At 47.6% G+C, this 14863-nt stretch overlaps 1 protein-coding gene across 1 annotated transcript in view; it reads left to right on the top strand.

The window, feature by feature from the left end:
* NISCH (nischarin) overlaps positions 1-14863 on the top strand; it is a gene marked incomplete at both ends in the record, with an annotated part of 34396 nt that overhangs the window by 7348 nt on the left and 12185 nt on the right. The window contains 10 exons of the mRNA XM_084247197.1: positions 4961-5009; positions 6246-6409; positions 6765-6860; positions 8243-8338; positions 10100-10252; positions 10819-10887; positions 11389-11574; positions 12045-12173; positions 13330-13443; positions 13786-13897. Coding sequence (XP_084103323.1) covers positions 4961-5009; positions 6246-6409; positions 6765-6860; positions 8243-8338; positions 10100-10252; positions 10819-10887; positions 11389-11574; positions 12045-12173; positions 13330-13443; positions 13786-13897 — 1168 coding nt within the window. The remainder of the gene's footprint in view (positions 1-4960; positions 5010-6245; positions 6410-6764; positions 6861-8242; positions 8339-10099; positions 10253-10818; positions 10888-11388; positions 11575-12044; positions 12174-13329; positions 13444-13785; positions 13898-14863) is intronic.

The following is a 14863-nucleotide window of genomic DNA, read 5'->3' as shown; positions in this document are numbered from 1 at the left end:
CCTTTTTAAAAATTAGATTACTTGTCTTGTGTTTTGAGTTGTAGGAATTCTTTATATACTTTGGATATAAACACTTACCAGAAATGTGACATGTAAATATTTTCTCCTGTTATAGAGAATGTTTTCATTTTCGTGATAGTGTCCTTTAAAACACAAAAGTTTTAGATTTTGATGAAGTTTAATTTATCTAGCTTTTTCATTGGTTGCTTGTGTTTTTGGTGTCATATCTAAGAAACTATTAACCTGTTCAAGGTCACAATTATTTACAGCTATGTTTTTTCCTAAGAATTTTATAGTTTTAGCTCTTCTATTAGGTCTTTGGTCCATTTCTAGTTAATTCTTTTATATGGTATAATATTTATATATGGTATAAGGCTTATGGGTCCAACTTCATTTGCAGTGTGGATTTCAGTGACAAGGGAAGAAAGCACCACTTTTCTTCAGTCAACTCTGAGATGGTGTGGGGCAGGAGGGCTGTACAGCCCTGGGCACACCCCAGCACCAATTACTGTGCTATTTCTCTCTGTGTGGCTACACCCTGATACTTCTTGAGGGTGGAAGACCTCATCCTCCCTAGTGGATAGGTTTTAGAAGTCTATGAAGTTAAATTTCAGCATACCATTCTGCTTCCCAGCAGTTTATCCCAAGTCACTTGTTGAACCTCTCTGTGTCCAGTTCCTCTTCTGTGAACTGGAAGGTGATGACCCCAGGCCCTTGGAAGAAAAGTGCAGTGGAGGTTAAAGGACTGAAAAGTGATGAGCCCATGACGGAGGGCTTCCTAGGTGCCAGGCAGTATTGACTCTCCTAGTAAGGTGGTGTCCTGAAAATTTATATAATTTTTTTGTTTTAAAACCAATCGGTTAGAACAAAGAAAGATGGCTTTTGAAATTTGAAATCAGAAGCTAGGGTGGAACTGTTGACCATATTAATGTTGTCCTTAGCATTCCATTTATTTCCAGCATTTGTTTTAGTTGAAGAATACCAAGGGAGTAAATGATAGCAGATTTTTTCACAACTTACAGTCTTAGAGCTCTGTTCGGTTAAAGAGGTTTGAATCCCTTCAGTGCAGAATTTCCTCTTCAAATCTGGCATAACTGACACCTGCTAGATTGCCCCAGTCAGACAAGTACCCTCAACTTTAGTGTGTATGTAAACAATACAGTGCTGTGTAACTGGTTGCCTTGTTAATGCCTTGTGACAAGCAATCTACTTGAGTTTGTGCCAAGCGGAAGTGTTAGGCTGGTCTGTGTTTGGGGTGTACATGCTTGGGGTGCCTCACGTGCAGACATGCTTTGTCAGAATGTTAGTTGCCAGACCACGCCCTTACTAGTCCACAGCATTGTGTGCAAATCAAACCTGCTGCACAACAGCGCTTGATCCTAGCAGGTAGCTGATTGGGATGGTGGCATAGTTTTTAAACACAGCTAATATTTTTTTTAATTGAAATTGTTATTGAGGTATAAGGAATATTTTTTTTTATAATCAAACTTATGGCACCCTAAAGTACTGCAATCCCTCCTTCAGCATAGATTGAGGTGAATGTCCCCACAACTGACCTATCAGCAGCACCTGTAGCAGCTTAGTCGGGGGGATACTGAGACCCCACAACCCACTTCTGGCCCCAGGAGAAAACCTGACCTTGCATATCTATTCTGCAACCAGGTCTATAGTTTAACCAGAACATTCTCTGAGGAGTCAGACAAAATGTTTCTCTGAGGAGAACAATGCCTAGATTTGGGGGCTGAGGCATTTCTTAGTTCCTCTGATTATGAACCTCCCAAGGTAAAGATCAGCCTGGGAAATTAAATTGATAGTGTCACAACAGCACACTTCCTGTGCCCTAAAGAGCTGGATAGGATTTGTTATTTAGTTGTATTTCTTAGATTGCTGAGAAGTAAAAAAAAAAAAGTGCTCTCTGTTTACCAAGAGCTCTTGGCCCTGACTAATGCTCCCAGTTTTATGTGGCTTCCAGACATTCCAGCCCTCTCCCCTTAGCCTGGGGTGGTTCGTCTCCAAGTTCTTTCTGGATTGATGCCAGCTGCCTGAATCAGTGACATTTTGAGGGTGAAGGCTGTTAAGGGTCTGATGATTAGGCAGAAAGCCCTTTTCATGTGAGACTTAGGGGCCTCAGTGTCAGTAATTCAGACCTATGGGAGAGGTTCAGGAACCACTCTCCGGGAGTTGAGAGGGCGTGTAGACTGGTAGCTCCTGGGAGCTGTCCAGGAATCTGTATCTTTCAAGGCTTTCCAGCCAACTTTGGCTGCAGGGAGGATGGGGAACTACTGATTTCTAGTCAAAAATTTGATTTTTCAAAGCTGTCAGTGGAGAGACAAGCATTTGAGTCATTTGAAGTTCTTCACAGCAATCAAGGAAAATGTGATTGAACTTAAGTTGTTGCAAGACTCCATAGTTGAACTTCAGAGTGAACTGTGACCTGATAACTTCTCACAAATTGGAGCCTCTCCTGCTCAGAGCCTGCTTTGGACCTCCGGTGATCTTTGGCATTTGACCCTGCATTTGTCAAACTGAGCTCTTTAATCCTGGGGCTGCCTTTGCTCACTTTCCTCTCTAGTTTTTTGTCCATTTGTGAGGGGAAGAGGGAGTTACTCTTTTTTTTTATGCATACAAGAGCTGGGGTACAGTCCAGAGGTGTGGGGGGGTGAGAGGATTCACTAGAGACAGAGTGGGGAACAGAACAGGCAGATTGACGGAAGTACACTGCTGAGGGGAGCAGCGGGCAGGCGATCAGAAGAGGTCTGCTGCGCCATGTGGGTTGCTCCGTGGCTGGCTGGGGGATCTCGTGCTGCAGTGGTTGCGGACAGCTTCATAGTTTGCGTCTTAACCCCTTGCGCCACCCGGGAGGCCCCAAGAAGAGGGAGTTATTCTCATGTACTACCTAAATAATTTCAAGCAGATTAAATAAATAGACACATTAAAAAAAGAAATAGGCCCATTTTTAAAAGATACAATTAAAGTAGTAAGAGAAAAAAATGGGAATTTTTATAATCTTGGGCTGGGAAAATCACAAAGGAGAAAAATCACAGGTTAAACAGTGTAAACTGGGGCCTCCCTGGCAGCTCAAGGTGTTAAGCACCGCACTATGAAGCAATCCACAGCCTCTGCAGCATGAGTTTGATCGCCAGCTGGTCTGGGAGAAACCCACATGGTGCAGCAGACCTCTCCTGTCTCGCCCGCTGCTCCACTCAGCAATGTATTTCAGTCAGTCTGCCTGTTCTGTTGCCTACTCTGTCTCTAGTGAATCCTCTCACCCCCTGCATCTCTGGCCTGTACCCCAGCTCTTGGATGCATAAATAAATCTTTAAAAAATAAAAAAATAAACAGCATAAACTGAAAATCCTCTCAAGTCTGGAAAGCTTCTGTGACAGAAGGTAAAAGGCATAAACAGACAGGGAACATATTTGTATAAGCAGCCTTTAAAATAGCCATTATAGGGCCTCCCCGGTGGCGCAGCGGTTGAGTGCTGGGTTGCGAAGCTGCCCGCAGCCTCTGCAGCGCCGGTTCGATTCCCGGCTGCTCCCTGGCCACTGGAGGAGGGTCCCACATGGCGCGCAGACCTCTCCTGCCGCCCGCTGCTCCCCTCAGCAGTGTACTTCTGTCCTTCTGCCTGCTCTGCTCCCCGCTCTGGCTCTGGTGAATTCTCTCACCCTCCCGCGCTTCTGACTGTACCCAGTGCGTGTATAAACAAAACAAACAAACAAATAAATAAATAAAATAAAACATGCCTCTATTAAAAAAATAAATAAATAAAAAATAATAAATAAAATAGCCATTATATATAAAAGAGACAAACAACAAAAGAGAAAAACAGGAAAAGGACACCTTGTCTTCTGCACCTGGTGCTGCTCAAGTCCCATAAACATGTGAATGGCGTGTCCTTGTGGCGGGGATGTTCCTGTGAGCAACAGGCCATTGTGCAGCCTCCATCTGGACCTGTTTATGGAAAGTCCTTTTGGCTGCTATTTGTCAGTTAAAATTCTAAGCTGTGGATATGGGGCCCTTCTAACCCCACGATTACGTCACTGAAGTGCTGAAGCAGCTGGGTGTGTACAGAGAGAGGCCAAATGCAGGAGAGTGTGGCATTGCTAGTTTCTAGCCAGATAAAAGTGGAGGTTAACAGTACCTCTCCACCTCCATTTGCTCATCTGTGAAACAGAGTTCAAAATAACCTGTTGTTCACATAGGATGTTGGGATTGAGTGAGCCAATGTATCGTAAGTGCGCAGGCAGTTAACCCAGTGAGGAGTAAGGTACCAGCACCTCAGCTATTAACAGGACTGAAGGCTTATCCTTGCCACGTCTCCTTTAACACATGGTTCTAAAAGGAAATCCTTTCCTAACCTCTTTCCAATGACCCTGGGTGATATTGTTGCAAGACTTGATGGATGAGCACAGGAAGAGAACAAGTGTTCATGCTTTCCTAAGATACTTTTGGAACAGAAAAAAAAGAACTGGTTACTCTTGGAGAGGGTTGATTCTGGGAGGTCCATTATCTCGGCGGAATAATGGGCACCTCTTTTCTGGAAGAAACAGGACTCTACCATGCCCTCTCCTGGGATCTCTCAGGACTAGTTTGGATTGCTGTTGACTGTCCAGCAACCCTTAACATAGCCAAGCCTTGCCAGCCTCCTGGGGCTTGTGTTTTCAGCCAGTGCCCATGTGTTTGTGGAATTGGGGCACAAGTCTACTTTCCATTCTCCTTTTGAGGAGTTGTTTCAAATATAGTCCACATAACTGGGACTCTTTAGTTTCCCTTTCTAAATACCTTGGTTCATTGTTGGTTTATTCTTCTCTGCCCCCCCCCCCACACACACACATACACACTTTTGAGAGCTGGAATTACCACAGCAGAAAGGGTAGAGGTAGATAGCAGGGAATGTGCCACATCCCAGTGACTGGGGGATAGACAGACTTTCTAACTGCTGGTTCTGTTTACTCTGCAGGAGATAAATGGCATCACTGCGGCACTGGCTGAGGAGCTCTTTGAAAAAGGTATGTGGCCAGGTATCGTGAAATACTGGGTACAACTTGCTCACCCAGTTAAGCTGTCAAGAGTCCCAGGTGGCAGAGAACTCTATCTGTTGTGCTGTGCAAAGTGAGTCCTTGCTAGGGCCCACCTCCCTGGTGTTGCCCAAATCCCTGGACTGGTCTTTAGCCAAACCTACCAGCTTTGTAGGCAGCTAGTTCTGAGGAGCTGTGATCCTTCACTTTAAGATTCTTGAGCCCCATGTTCAAGGCTAACCCCAGGCTCAGATTTAACTCCAAAGCTAATGGTAGAATTCTGGAAGATGTGTGGCCTGCTAGCCTCTTGCCCCACCCTTGTCCTTAGCTGAAAGGGTTCAGATGGCGGGCCTTCCTGGTGGCGCTGGAGGTTGGGATGCAGCCTGTGAGGCTGTCCAAAGCCACTGCAGCTCGAGTTCGATCCCCGGCCAGGGAGGAGCCCACGTGGCACCACAGACCTCTCCTGGCTTGCCCACTGCACCCCTCAGCAGTGTCCTTCGGTCAGTTTGTCTGTTCTGTTCCCCACTCTGTCTCTGGTGAATCCTCTCACCCCCAACACCTCTGGCCTGTACCAGCTCTTGTGTGCATGAATAAATAAATCTTTAAAAAAAAAAAAAAAGAAAAAGGAAAAGGGTTCAAATGGCAAGCAGAAGCCATCCACAGGTCTGGGCCCTGGCAGAGAGCACAGTAATGGTTGCTAATTTGTAATGGTCCAGTCCTGTGTTTGGCATCTTACTACTTTCCTCCCAAGAGATACAGGGGAGAATACTGAGTAACTAGGAGCCTCCTTGAGGGTTCATGGCAGGAAGAAGCAGGGCAGGGACCAAATGCCAGTCTGTCTGGCTCAGATTTCCTGCCTACCTCAGAGAATTTAACTTCCAGATATGTAGCCCATGGAGATTACAGTGTGTCTCTATTACCTACTGTGCAACCTCACATCAGCCTTACCCTGGCCTGGTGCCTCAGATCTGGACTTAGCCTCACCTCAGGGAGGCTCACCGTCTGCACATTCCCACGGCCCTTCCCTCCTTTGTAATCCTGTACCCAGGGTCTGCCCTGTGTCCAGTGTGAGCTCAGGAGGACAACTGCTACTGCAAGCTCAGGTCATGGCCCCATCCTGATGCTGTGCCGTGCACATATGGGTGCTTCTTAACTGTTGGCCAGATGGGCAGATCCCCTGGCCAGGGCTGGGGCTGGCGCTCACCTTATGGGACATGGCTGTTGCAGGAGAACAGCTTCTGGGGGCTGGCGAGGTCTTTGCCATTGGACCCCTGCAGCTGTATGCCGTCACAGAGCAGCTACGGCAGGGAAAGCCCACATGCGCCAGCGGAGACGCCAAGACTGACCTCGGGCACATCCTGGATTTCACCTGTCGCCTTAAGTACCTTAAGGTAAAGCTGCAGCAGCCCAGTCATGAGAGCCCCTCAGTGTGAGCATGTAGCCAGCGGGGTCCAATAGCTCACTGCCAGGTAGTGTGTGTGAGAGACTCTGGGCCAACTGGGGAAGGAACACCTTTGGTGTTCTTGGTACTGTGATTCTGACTTTGAGCACTAGGGGGCAGTCATGACCGTATGTCCCCTTGCTTTAAACCTCAGCTTTAGCCTGCTTTGTTAACCACGGAAGTGGTGAGTGGGGGTACTTCACATAGCCAAGCAAAGATTCTAGTGGGGTTTTGCACTATCCAATGATAGTAGATGGGGACAGCTTGCAACAGCATTCTAATTTGAGCTGTATCTGTGGCTGTAGGTTTCTGGCACAGAAGGACCTTTGGGGACCAGCAACATTCGGGAGCAGCTCCTGCCTTTTGATCTGTCCATATTCAAGTCTCTTCACCAGGTGGAGGTAAGGTCAGAGCCACTGGAGTACAGTCAGGGCTGAGCCCGCACAGGCATGTGACTATCCTACTAGGGAATATTGTTGATGTCAGATGTCTGGGTTTAATCATAAGGTGGCTGTTGCTTTTGAGTTTGACAGTATATGGCATCTAGGTAAGTCAGGCCCATCTGAAGGCAGAGAAAGGTCTCAATTCTTGACTGGTCTGTGTGTCTCCACTCCTGGCTTAAACAGCTTTTGGACAGGATGGATCACCAGGGCTGGTTCCTGCTGGGTATTCTTGTTTGAGTTGCAGTCTAGGAAGCCATCCTGAGGATCGGGTAGAGCTAGTTCCAAGTCTGTGTTTCCCAAGGCAGATCAGCAAAGGGCTTTGAGAGTTCTGCTCTCTGTGTGCCCACACCTCAAGAAAAACTTTGCGTTGCTCACTGCTGAACTTTTCTGGGTTCACAGCTTTGATACCATTTTTAAAAACAAAAGGGGATTCAATTATGTTTTAAAGCACCTTTCTTGGGCCTCCCCTGGTGGTGCAGCAGTTGAGCGCTGGATTGCAAGGCTGCCCTCACCCTCTGCAATGCCAGTTCGATCCCCAGCCACCGGCAAGGGTCCCACACACACACACACAAAGCATCTTTCTTGAGCTTGGCTTTTGTGTTCAGCCCTTTGTCTGATGTCCACTCCTTCATGAAATCGTCCCATCATCACTATGAAGTTAGCACTTCTTTTCCCATTTTACAGTGGAGGAAACTGAGGCTTAGGGCATTAAGACAGGAAGTTTGGCCAGAATAACAGTTACTGAGAAAGCCAATTCCAACTTCTGCTGCCTTTTGAACTGGTCTGCCAAAAGCATACTGGGCTGGTCTTAGAGACCTTGAGGACCATTTCCTTTGATGTGAGCTTGTGGTGTGTGCCTTGAGTGGTGCAGGCCAAGTAAGGACTAGTAGGTTAGAGCAGTGCCCTACCCAGCCCTGACTCAGCTGGCTGAGGCTTTGAGTCTGTGGGTGTATAAAACCCTGGAGAGTGCTTTGACTATACCCCTCCATCACTCAGTGCAGGACAGCTGAGGCCAGTGAACTGGGGCTGAGTGACCAGGAAAGACCACCACATTAGCGGTGTGGTGGAAGCCCCTTGCTCTCCAGAGCCTATGTTTTCTGTCTCCCTATCTAGCCCCCAAGAAGCAGGGAACATGGGGTTCACAGTTCATAGTGAGAGAATGTTTAGTCAGCTCTAACAGTGGGGACAAAGACTTAAAAGTTTGAGTTGCCTTCTGTCTCTAAGGGTTTGGGCTCATCAGTAGTTGGTTCTTTTTATGTATGGATGACAAACACCCACTTCCTGGGACTGCTAATGGAGCAAAGATAATGTTTCTGAGATGCAGTTTTTCCTTGTTACAGATAAGTCACTGTGATGCTAAGCACATTTGTGGGCTGGTGGCATCAAAGCCCACCTTAGCCACCATGAGCGTCCGCTTCTCTGCAACCTCAATGAAGGTCAGTGCTACTTGTTTCCCACCCAGGGCTGTCTGCTGGGCAGGGCCCTACACTGATCCTGCCCCACCCCCACCTGTCTGCCAGAAACCAGACCTGCTTCTGGGTAGATAAACTCAAGTGGGACCTCCTGGCCTGTCGCAGCCATGAGATACTGTAGTCTGTGTCTTCATCAAAAATCTACACTGTTTGGTTCCCCTGTAGTCCTTCTATAAGTTGAAACCAAATAAGGGATCTGGGGAAAAAAATAATAAAAAAAAAACTAGGGCCTCCCTGGTGGCACAGCGGTTGAGCACTGGGCTGCGAAACTGCCCGCAGCCTCTGCGGCACCAGTTCGATCCCCAGCCTCCGGCAAGGGTCTCACATGGCATGTAGACCTCTCCTGCCGCGCCCGCTGCTCCCCTCAGCAGTGAATTTCGTCAGTCTGCCCGTTCTGCTCCCCGCTCTGGCTCTGGTGAATTCTCTCACCCTCCCGCGCTTCTGACTGTACCCAGTGCTTGTATAAATAAATAAATAAATCTTTAAAAAAAAAAAAAACTATCAGGCAATCATAAATGAAAGATAATTCTGTGAGGGAGGGGGAGGAAAAGGGTTCAAAATGGGAGAGAAGAGCACAAGGGACTATGGTGAAGGTTCACGGGTGAATTGGTGGGGAATACACAGTGATGTAAGAGATATGAATAAAAGTCTATATATTTTTTAAAAAATCTACACTGTTTAACGATACTTTAGGGAACTCTTCTCTTCCCTCTCCCCACCCCCCGAAGTCACTGGATTTTGATGAGCAAATTGTTATTCAGTGGCAAGTGGCAGGATGTTTATCAGAGTGGTTAATGTAAATGTTTCTCTAAGCTAAAAAAGCTTTGGCTTCACATTTGCTTGCATCTTATTCTCAGTAGAGCCGCCAGGGCATGGGGTGAGGTGGTAGATATACCAGGCTCTTTGTATGTCAGCAACTGAAATTCTGAAATTGAGAATAAAAGAGGTTTCTATTTGCCTTTTTATGGATTGTTTATTAGTAATGATAAATTCCTTCTCCAGGTAAAGGAAAAGCATAGCAGTTACTTTAATTTTTTATTTTATTTTTTCCATAGTGTATAGTTTCATGACTTACAATGTCTGATCCACACTGGAGTTTGATGGAAAATCTCTTCTGGTTATTGACTGAAAGAAGGAGGTTTATCTAGAACAAGGATATAGAGAGTCTGTCCCCATTGAGAGACCTGAATGGTCCTTTGAGAAAGGAGAAGTCTTTGGGGTCTGAAAAGTCAAGTGAGGAGGCTTGCCTGCCTCCTTTCCAATTGTGTCCCTGCGCTCTGTGCTGCTATCTTTATCTTGGCATTGTTGAAGTTTATCCTTGTGAAATAATGGTTAAAAAGGCCGCCTGCTCATTGTGGGGACCGCTGTGCCAAGTGTAGTTGCCTGGAGACGCTACGAATTCTGACCTCAGTCTCTCAGATTTAGGCCAGAAAAGGCATCACCATATTGCTTTTTTTTTTTTTTTTTTTTGCTGTCTGGACTTTGTGGGCTTGAAAAGCATTTGCTCCTGAAGCAGGACCAAAATATATTCCAAGTGGTGGTTATGTTGCTGAGCTTTTCATTTATTTCACAATCATTTGAAGACGTATGAAGCCCCATTTAAATGCAAGTCCACTTCCACATGCTAAATATGCTCAAGCCCTTCCTGAAATTTTGCAATGATTGTACTGCCAATGAGTGTTGCGTGAGGGCCCAAGAGTGTGCTCAACAGATGTTCTTATACAGGAAGTCCTTGTTCCTGAAGCCTCGGAATTTGATGAGTGGGAGCCAGAAGGCACAGCCCTAGAAGGCCCTGTGACTGCCATCATCCCCACGTGGCAAGCATTGACCACTCTGGACCTGAGCCACAACAGCATCTCTGAGATTGATGAGTCTGTGGTATGATCTCAGCAGTGGGCCCCAGGGGCTTCTCTGGCCTGACCAAACCCTGAGGGTGGGTATTTAACCAGCCTTTTTCTAGAAGGACCATAGAAAACCTGTTTCTAGCACTATGTGCATTGCCTGCAACTCCGAATGGAATTATTTAAATTAGATGAGATAGTGGTTAGAGCCAGTTGAATTACAGTAATTACAAATACATTTGACATATATCAAAAACAGTTAAGTGATAGAATCAACTCTCAGGTTGTGAAATGGAAAAACGCTTCTGTGGATTCCAGATGTGTAGTTCCTTTATTTGTGCTTCTTGGTGGTTGTAGGTAGGGTTGAAAAAGGATGGATTTATTCTCTAGGACCTTACTGTTTGTCATTTTCATGATCAAGTGTTCTGTAACAACACTGGGTCATGCTCTGCACTGTGTTCCTGTGAGCATGGTCCTGTGGGTGGTCACCCGGAGGTGTCACGTCAGCCACGCAGAAACGGCCAGCCCAGGAGTCTCTGGTTGATAGAAAGTTCAAGGGTGTTCATCCACCAGACTCTCAGGTGTTTTCTTTTCTTTCACAAGAAACTGATTCCAAAGATTGAGTTCCTGGACCTGAGTCACAATGGCGTGCTGGTTGTGGACAATCTGCAGGTAATAAATGTCTTTGGAGACTGTTGCCACCTTGCAGGTGTCTTGTGAGGTCCTGTCCAATCTTCTGATTATTCAGAAGATTGACGCAGCCTTGGCAGTGTGGTCATACCCTGGGGTTTTCTTTCACAGGCACCCAAAGATGTCTGCACCTGAGGTTGTAGGGGCAGGGGCTGCTGCCATCCTTTAGGGTCCCAATGATGTACTAAGTGATAGTTGCTATAGCTCCAGAGAACTAGAAAATATTCATAAAAACACATTAAGAGTGATAAAGATGGTTCATTTCTGTCATGAAGATGCACAACCTCATTTTCAAAATGTACTTGTACCCTGTGGGTGGTCCTGCCTCTGCAGTGGGGGCTGAAGGTGGGTTTCTTTCCCAATTAACCATCAGGATGAATGGAAGCAACTGCAGAGCTAGTCATTTTAGGTTGGGAGACCCATGACATACTTTCTTTGGAAGTCGACCTGAACCACTTTTCCCTGTTCTCTATCCTGCTGTAGCACCTGTACAACCTTGTGCATCTAGACTTGTCTTATAACAAGCTGTCCACCTTGGAAGGGGTTCACACCAAATTGGGGAACATCAAGACTCTGAACTTGGCAGGCAACCACTTGGAGAGTCTGAGCAGCCTGCACAAACTCTATTCCCTGGTCAACCTGGATCTCAGCAACAATAGAATTGAACAGGTAAGCCACATCTCAGGGGGTCTCTAGGTTCTAGTTTGGGTGGCCTTAGTGTTAATCACCAAGGAGAATGATAAGCTTTGTTTTATTTTATCTTTTTTTGTTTGTTTTATTTTAAAGGGGTCATCAGGGCCTCCTGGTGGTGCAGGGGTTATAGTCTCAGTGCCATTAAGCTATCACCAGCCACTGCAGCATGAGTTTGATCCCTGGCTAGGGAGCTACCCACATGGCGCAGCAGACCTCTCCTGTCTTACCCGCTGCTCCCCTCAGCAGTGTATTTCAGTAGATCCGCTTTTTCTGCTCCCCACTCTGTCTCTGGTGAATCCTCTTCCCTCCCCCCACCTCTGGCCTATACCCCATTTCTTCTATGTATAAAAAAATGAATTTTTTTTTTAAAAGGTGGGGGCATCAAATATGTCCTGTTACTAAAGTGTTAAAATAAGGGATTTGGGACTGGAACTCATGCCTTGCAGATGGAAGAAGTCAAGTGCATAGGCAGCCTCCCGTGTCTGGAGCATGTAGCCCTGCTGAACAACCCTCTGAGTATCATTCCCGACTACAGGACCAAGGTGCTGGCTCAGTTTGGAGAGAGGGCCTCCGAGGTAAGCTGCTGGAGGTGGGGTGTCAGCTCTGTTAGACAGTCCAGACAATCCATGTTCACTCAGGCAGAGCTGGGGAGTAATGCCTACTCTTCTGTGCTTGCCTGCTTCAGAAGAACGTCCATTCCCAAAATGCCTTTTAATTCTGGTTAGTCTTCTGCTCCCCAGGAAAAGACTTCCTTGTTCCTCCTGTTTCGTCTTGGGGGTCACCAGCCACTGTTATCCCCAGTGGTCTTCCTTCATGTTACCTCTTTCACAGCTTCAGGCCAGGGGGCCTGTCCTCCAGTTTTTGAACAATAATGTTTATTGTAGGCAAGAGTCAAAAATAAGAGACTTTAATCACATTTCCTGGGCCATCTTTTGCCATAGACTACAAATCCAGAGGGTTTGCCCACCTTTGCCAGTATAGGTGTAACCATTATCTGCTGCCAGCTGAGTGAGTCTGGCCGCCTGTGCTGTGCCAACCGAGCAGGTTCTTAGCCAGGTTCAGTTTTTCAGTCTCGATCAGGCCTGACTCCATTCTTTGCATGTTTTCCCCACCTTCCCACACTCCCCCTCCATCTCTTTTCAGCCCCGGGTGCCCCTTTCTCAATACTATCAAGACATTGTTGACAAGATATCATCTCTTCCCTTCCCTGTTCCAAACCTTGGGAGGCTCTCAGACCACATGTTGCAGTGTCAGCTCCTCTCCAGGCCCTGGAGATCAGCTTCCCTCATTAGACCACACTGCCTACCAACCCCCAACTGCCAGGGACTCCTTGCCTGCTCCCCATGCCTTTGCCTTCCCAGTTCTCTGGCTCAGAGGCCTTCACTTGCTCTTTGCTGATTTGAGTTCTGCTGTAATTAGAGGCTCACCATCTTCCACCAACCCCAGCCATCTAAGGGCCTTCTCAATGGACCCCAGACCCTCTACCTCCCCTTCTTGGAGAGGGACTCCCAGAGATAGACACTGCCCAGTGTGGAACCTCCCTGGGCTACCCTAAGAAACTCCCAGGTCACTTCCATGGATGGTGATGAGCTCAACTCCCAGTAGACTGTGAGGCTCCCGAGGTCGCCTGTGTCCTCACCAGGCCTAACCCACACCTTGGCACTTCCCATGTCATTCTGCTCCCACCATGCTTGCCAGTCCTGATGTTGATAGCTTTTATGGACTCCATAGGTCTGTCTGGACAACACAGCAACTACAGAGAAGGAGTTGGACACTGTGGAAGTGCTGAAAGCGATTCAGAAAGCCAAGGAAGTCAAGTCCAAATTGAACAACCCTGAGAAGAAGGTGGGTCTTTGTGTCAGAAGTGGGAGGAGCAGCCGTGAAGAGCTAGCTGAGGAAGGAGCTGACTCTAAGTGGAACTGGGCCTTGGGAGCATCCAGACCACTGAGTCCTGGCTACATCCTACTAAGGCTGCATGACCTTGGGCAAGTCATGCCACTTACTCTCATTGTAACATGGGGGTGGGCATAGTGATATTGCCTGCCACATGAGGGTACTGGGGATTAGGTGAGATCACCTTCACTGTCACCAGACACTGTTGAGTGTCTGTACTCATGTCCCTACCTATGACATCCTTCCTGACCTTTCTATTGCATACTCCTGGGCTGACTCGCTGCTCTTCTTTAGGTCAGTGAGGATTCCCGGCTCTCAGCTGCTCCTTGTGTCAGACCCAGCAGCTCCCCTCCCACCATGGGTCCGAGCTCAGCCTCTCTGCCCCAGCCTATCCTCTCCAACCAAGGTAATCGTGTATGTGTGGTCTGTTTAGCAGAGCTGCAAAGCCCTGTTTGGGTCCCCTAACTGGGCTGGGTTGGGAACGGTACCAGCACCTTCTCTCTACAGGGCTCAGGGGCAGGGAGGGTGTGGTACTGTCTGCAGGCCAGCTACTCTCGGGTGGCACACAAGGTTCCTGGCCTTGTTGTTGGCTTAATGTGGACCCCCAGTTGTTCTGAAGCCTACATCCAATTTCTTCGGGTGTCTAATGGGGCCCTGAGGCTACCTTTGACCAGGTTTGGGGCTGTTGGATCATGAGGTCCCCATTCCCCCACAGGCAGTATGAGCAGATTGGCTCCTTGTTTACAGGAAGTCAGGCTTTATTACTTCCTGAGTCAGGCACCCTGATCCCTATGTGGGAAGTTTTTTTTTTAATCATTGCCTTGTCTCTCTGTGGTTCTTGTGGTATGACCCAGCCCTCAAACACTGTTTGTGGGGCTACATGGGCCGTCCATGGACCCATGGAAGACCAATCCCTTTTACCTGCCCACTGTCTTAGCGTTTTCAAAGGGCTTTCACCTCTGAACCCAGGCATCCTCGGAGATGAGTGAGTGAAGCAGGTCCCATGAGAGTGTCTGCTGGCCTGGCCCCCACGGAAGAGGGGGAGGGTGTGCCGTCCCGAGTGGAGCCGAGGCTCGGGACACACAGGAAAGAACGCCGCCCACCCGGGCTCCTGGAGATGCAGAACTTGGTGTGAGGTCTTGGGAAAACAGTTTGACCCTATGTTTCAAGAGCCAGAAAAACGTTCCCACCCCTTGACCTGGTAACCCCACTGGTGGGGATTTTATCTTAGTGGGATAAAATAACGGGAAGGGGAGGGGAAATGCTCCCTGCAGCATTATTTATGCTAGCAAAACATAGGATGCTGCCAACGGCAAGCTGAGAGGAAGATTAAGCCCTGGTACAGAATGCTGCAACCATCACATGTGAGAGA

Source organism: Talpa europaea (genome assembly GCF_964194135.1).
Source record: "Talpa europaea genome assembly, chromosome: 11".
Lineage (NCBI taxonomy): Eukaryota > Metazoa > Chordata > Mammalia > Eulipotyphla > Talpidae > Talpa > Talpa europaea.
Note: the sequence above shows the minus strand (reverse complement) of the source record. Positions and strands in the feature narration are given on the sequence as shown.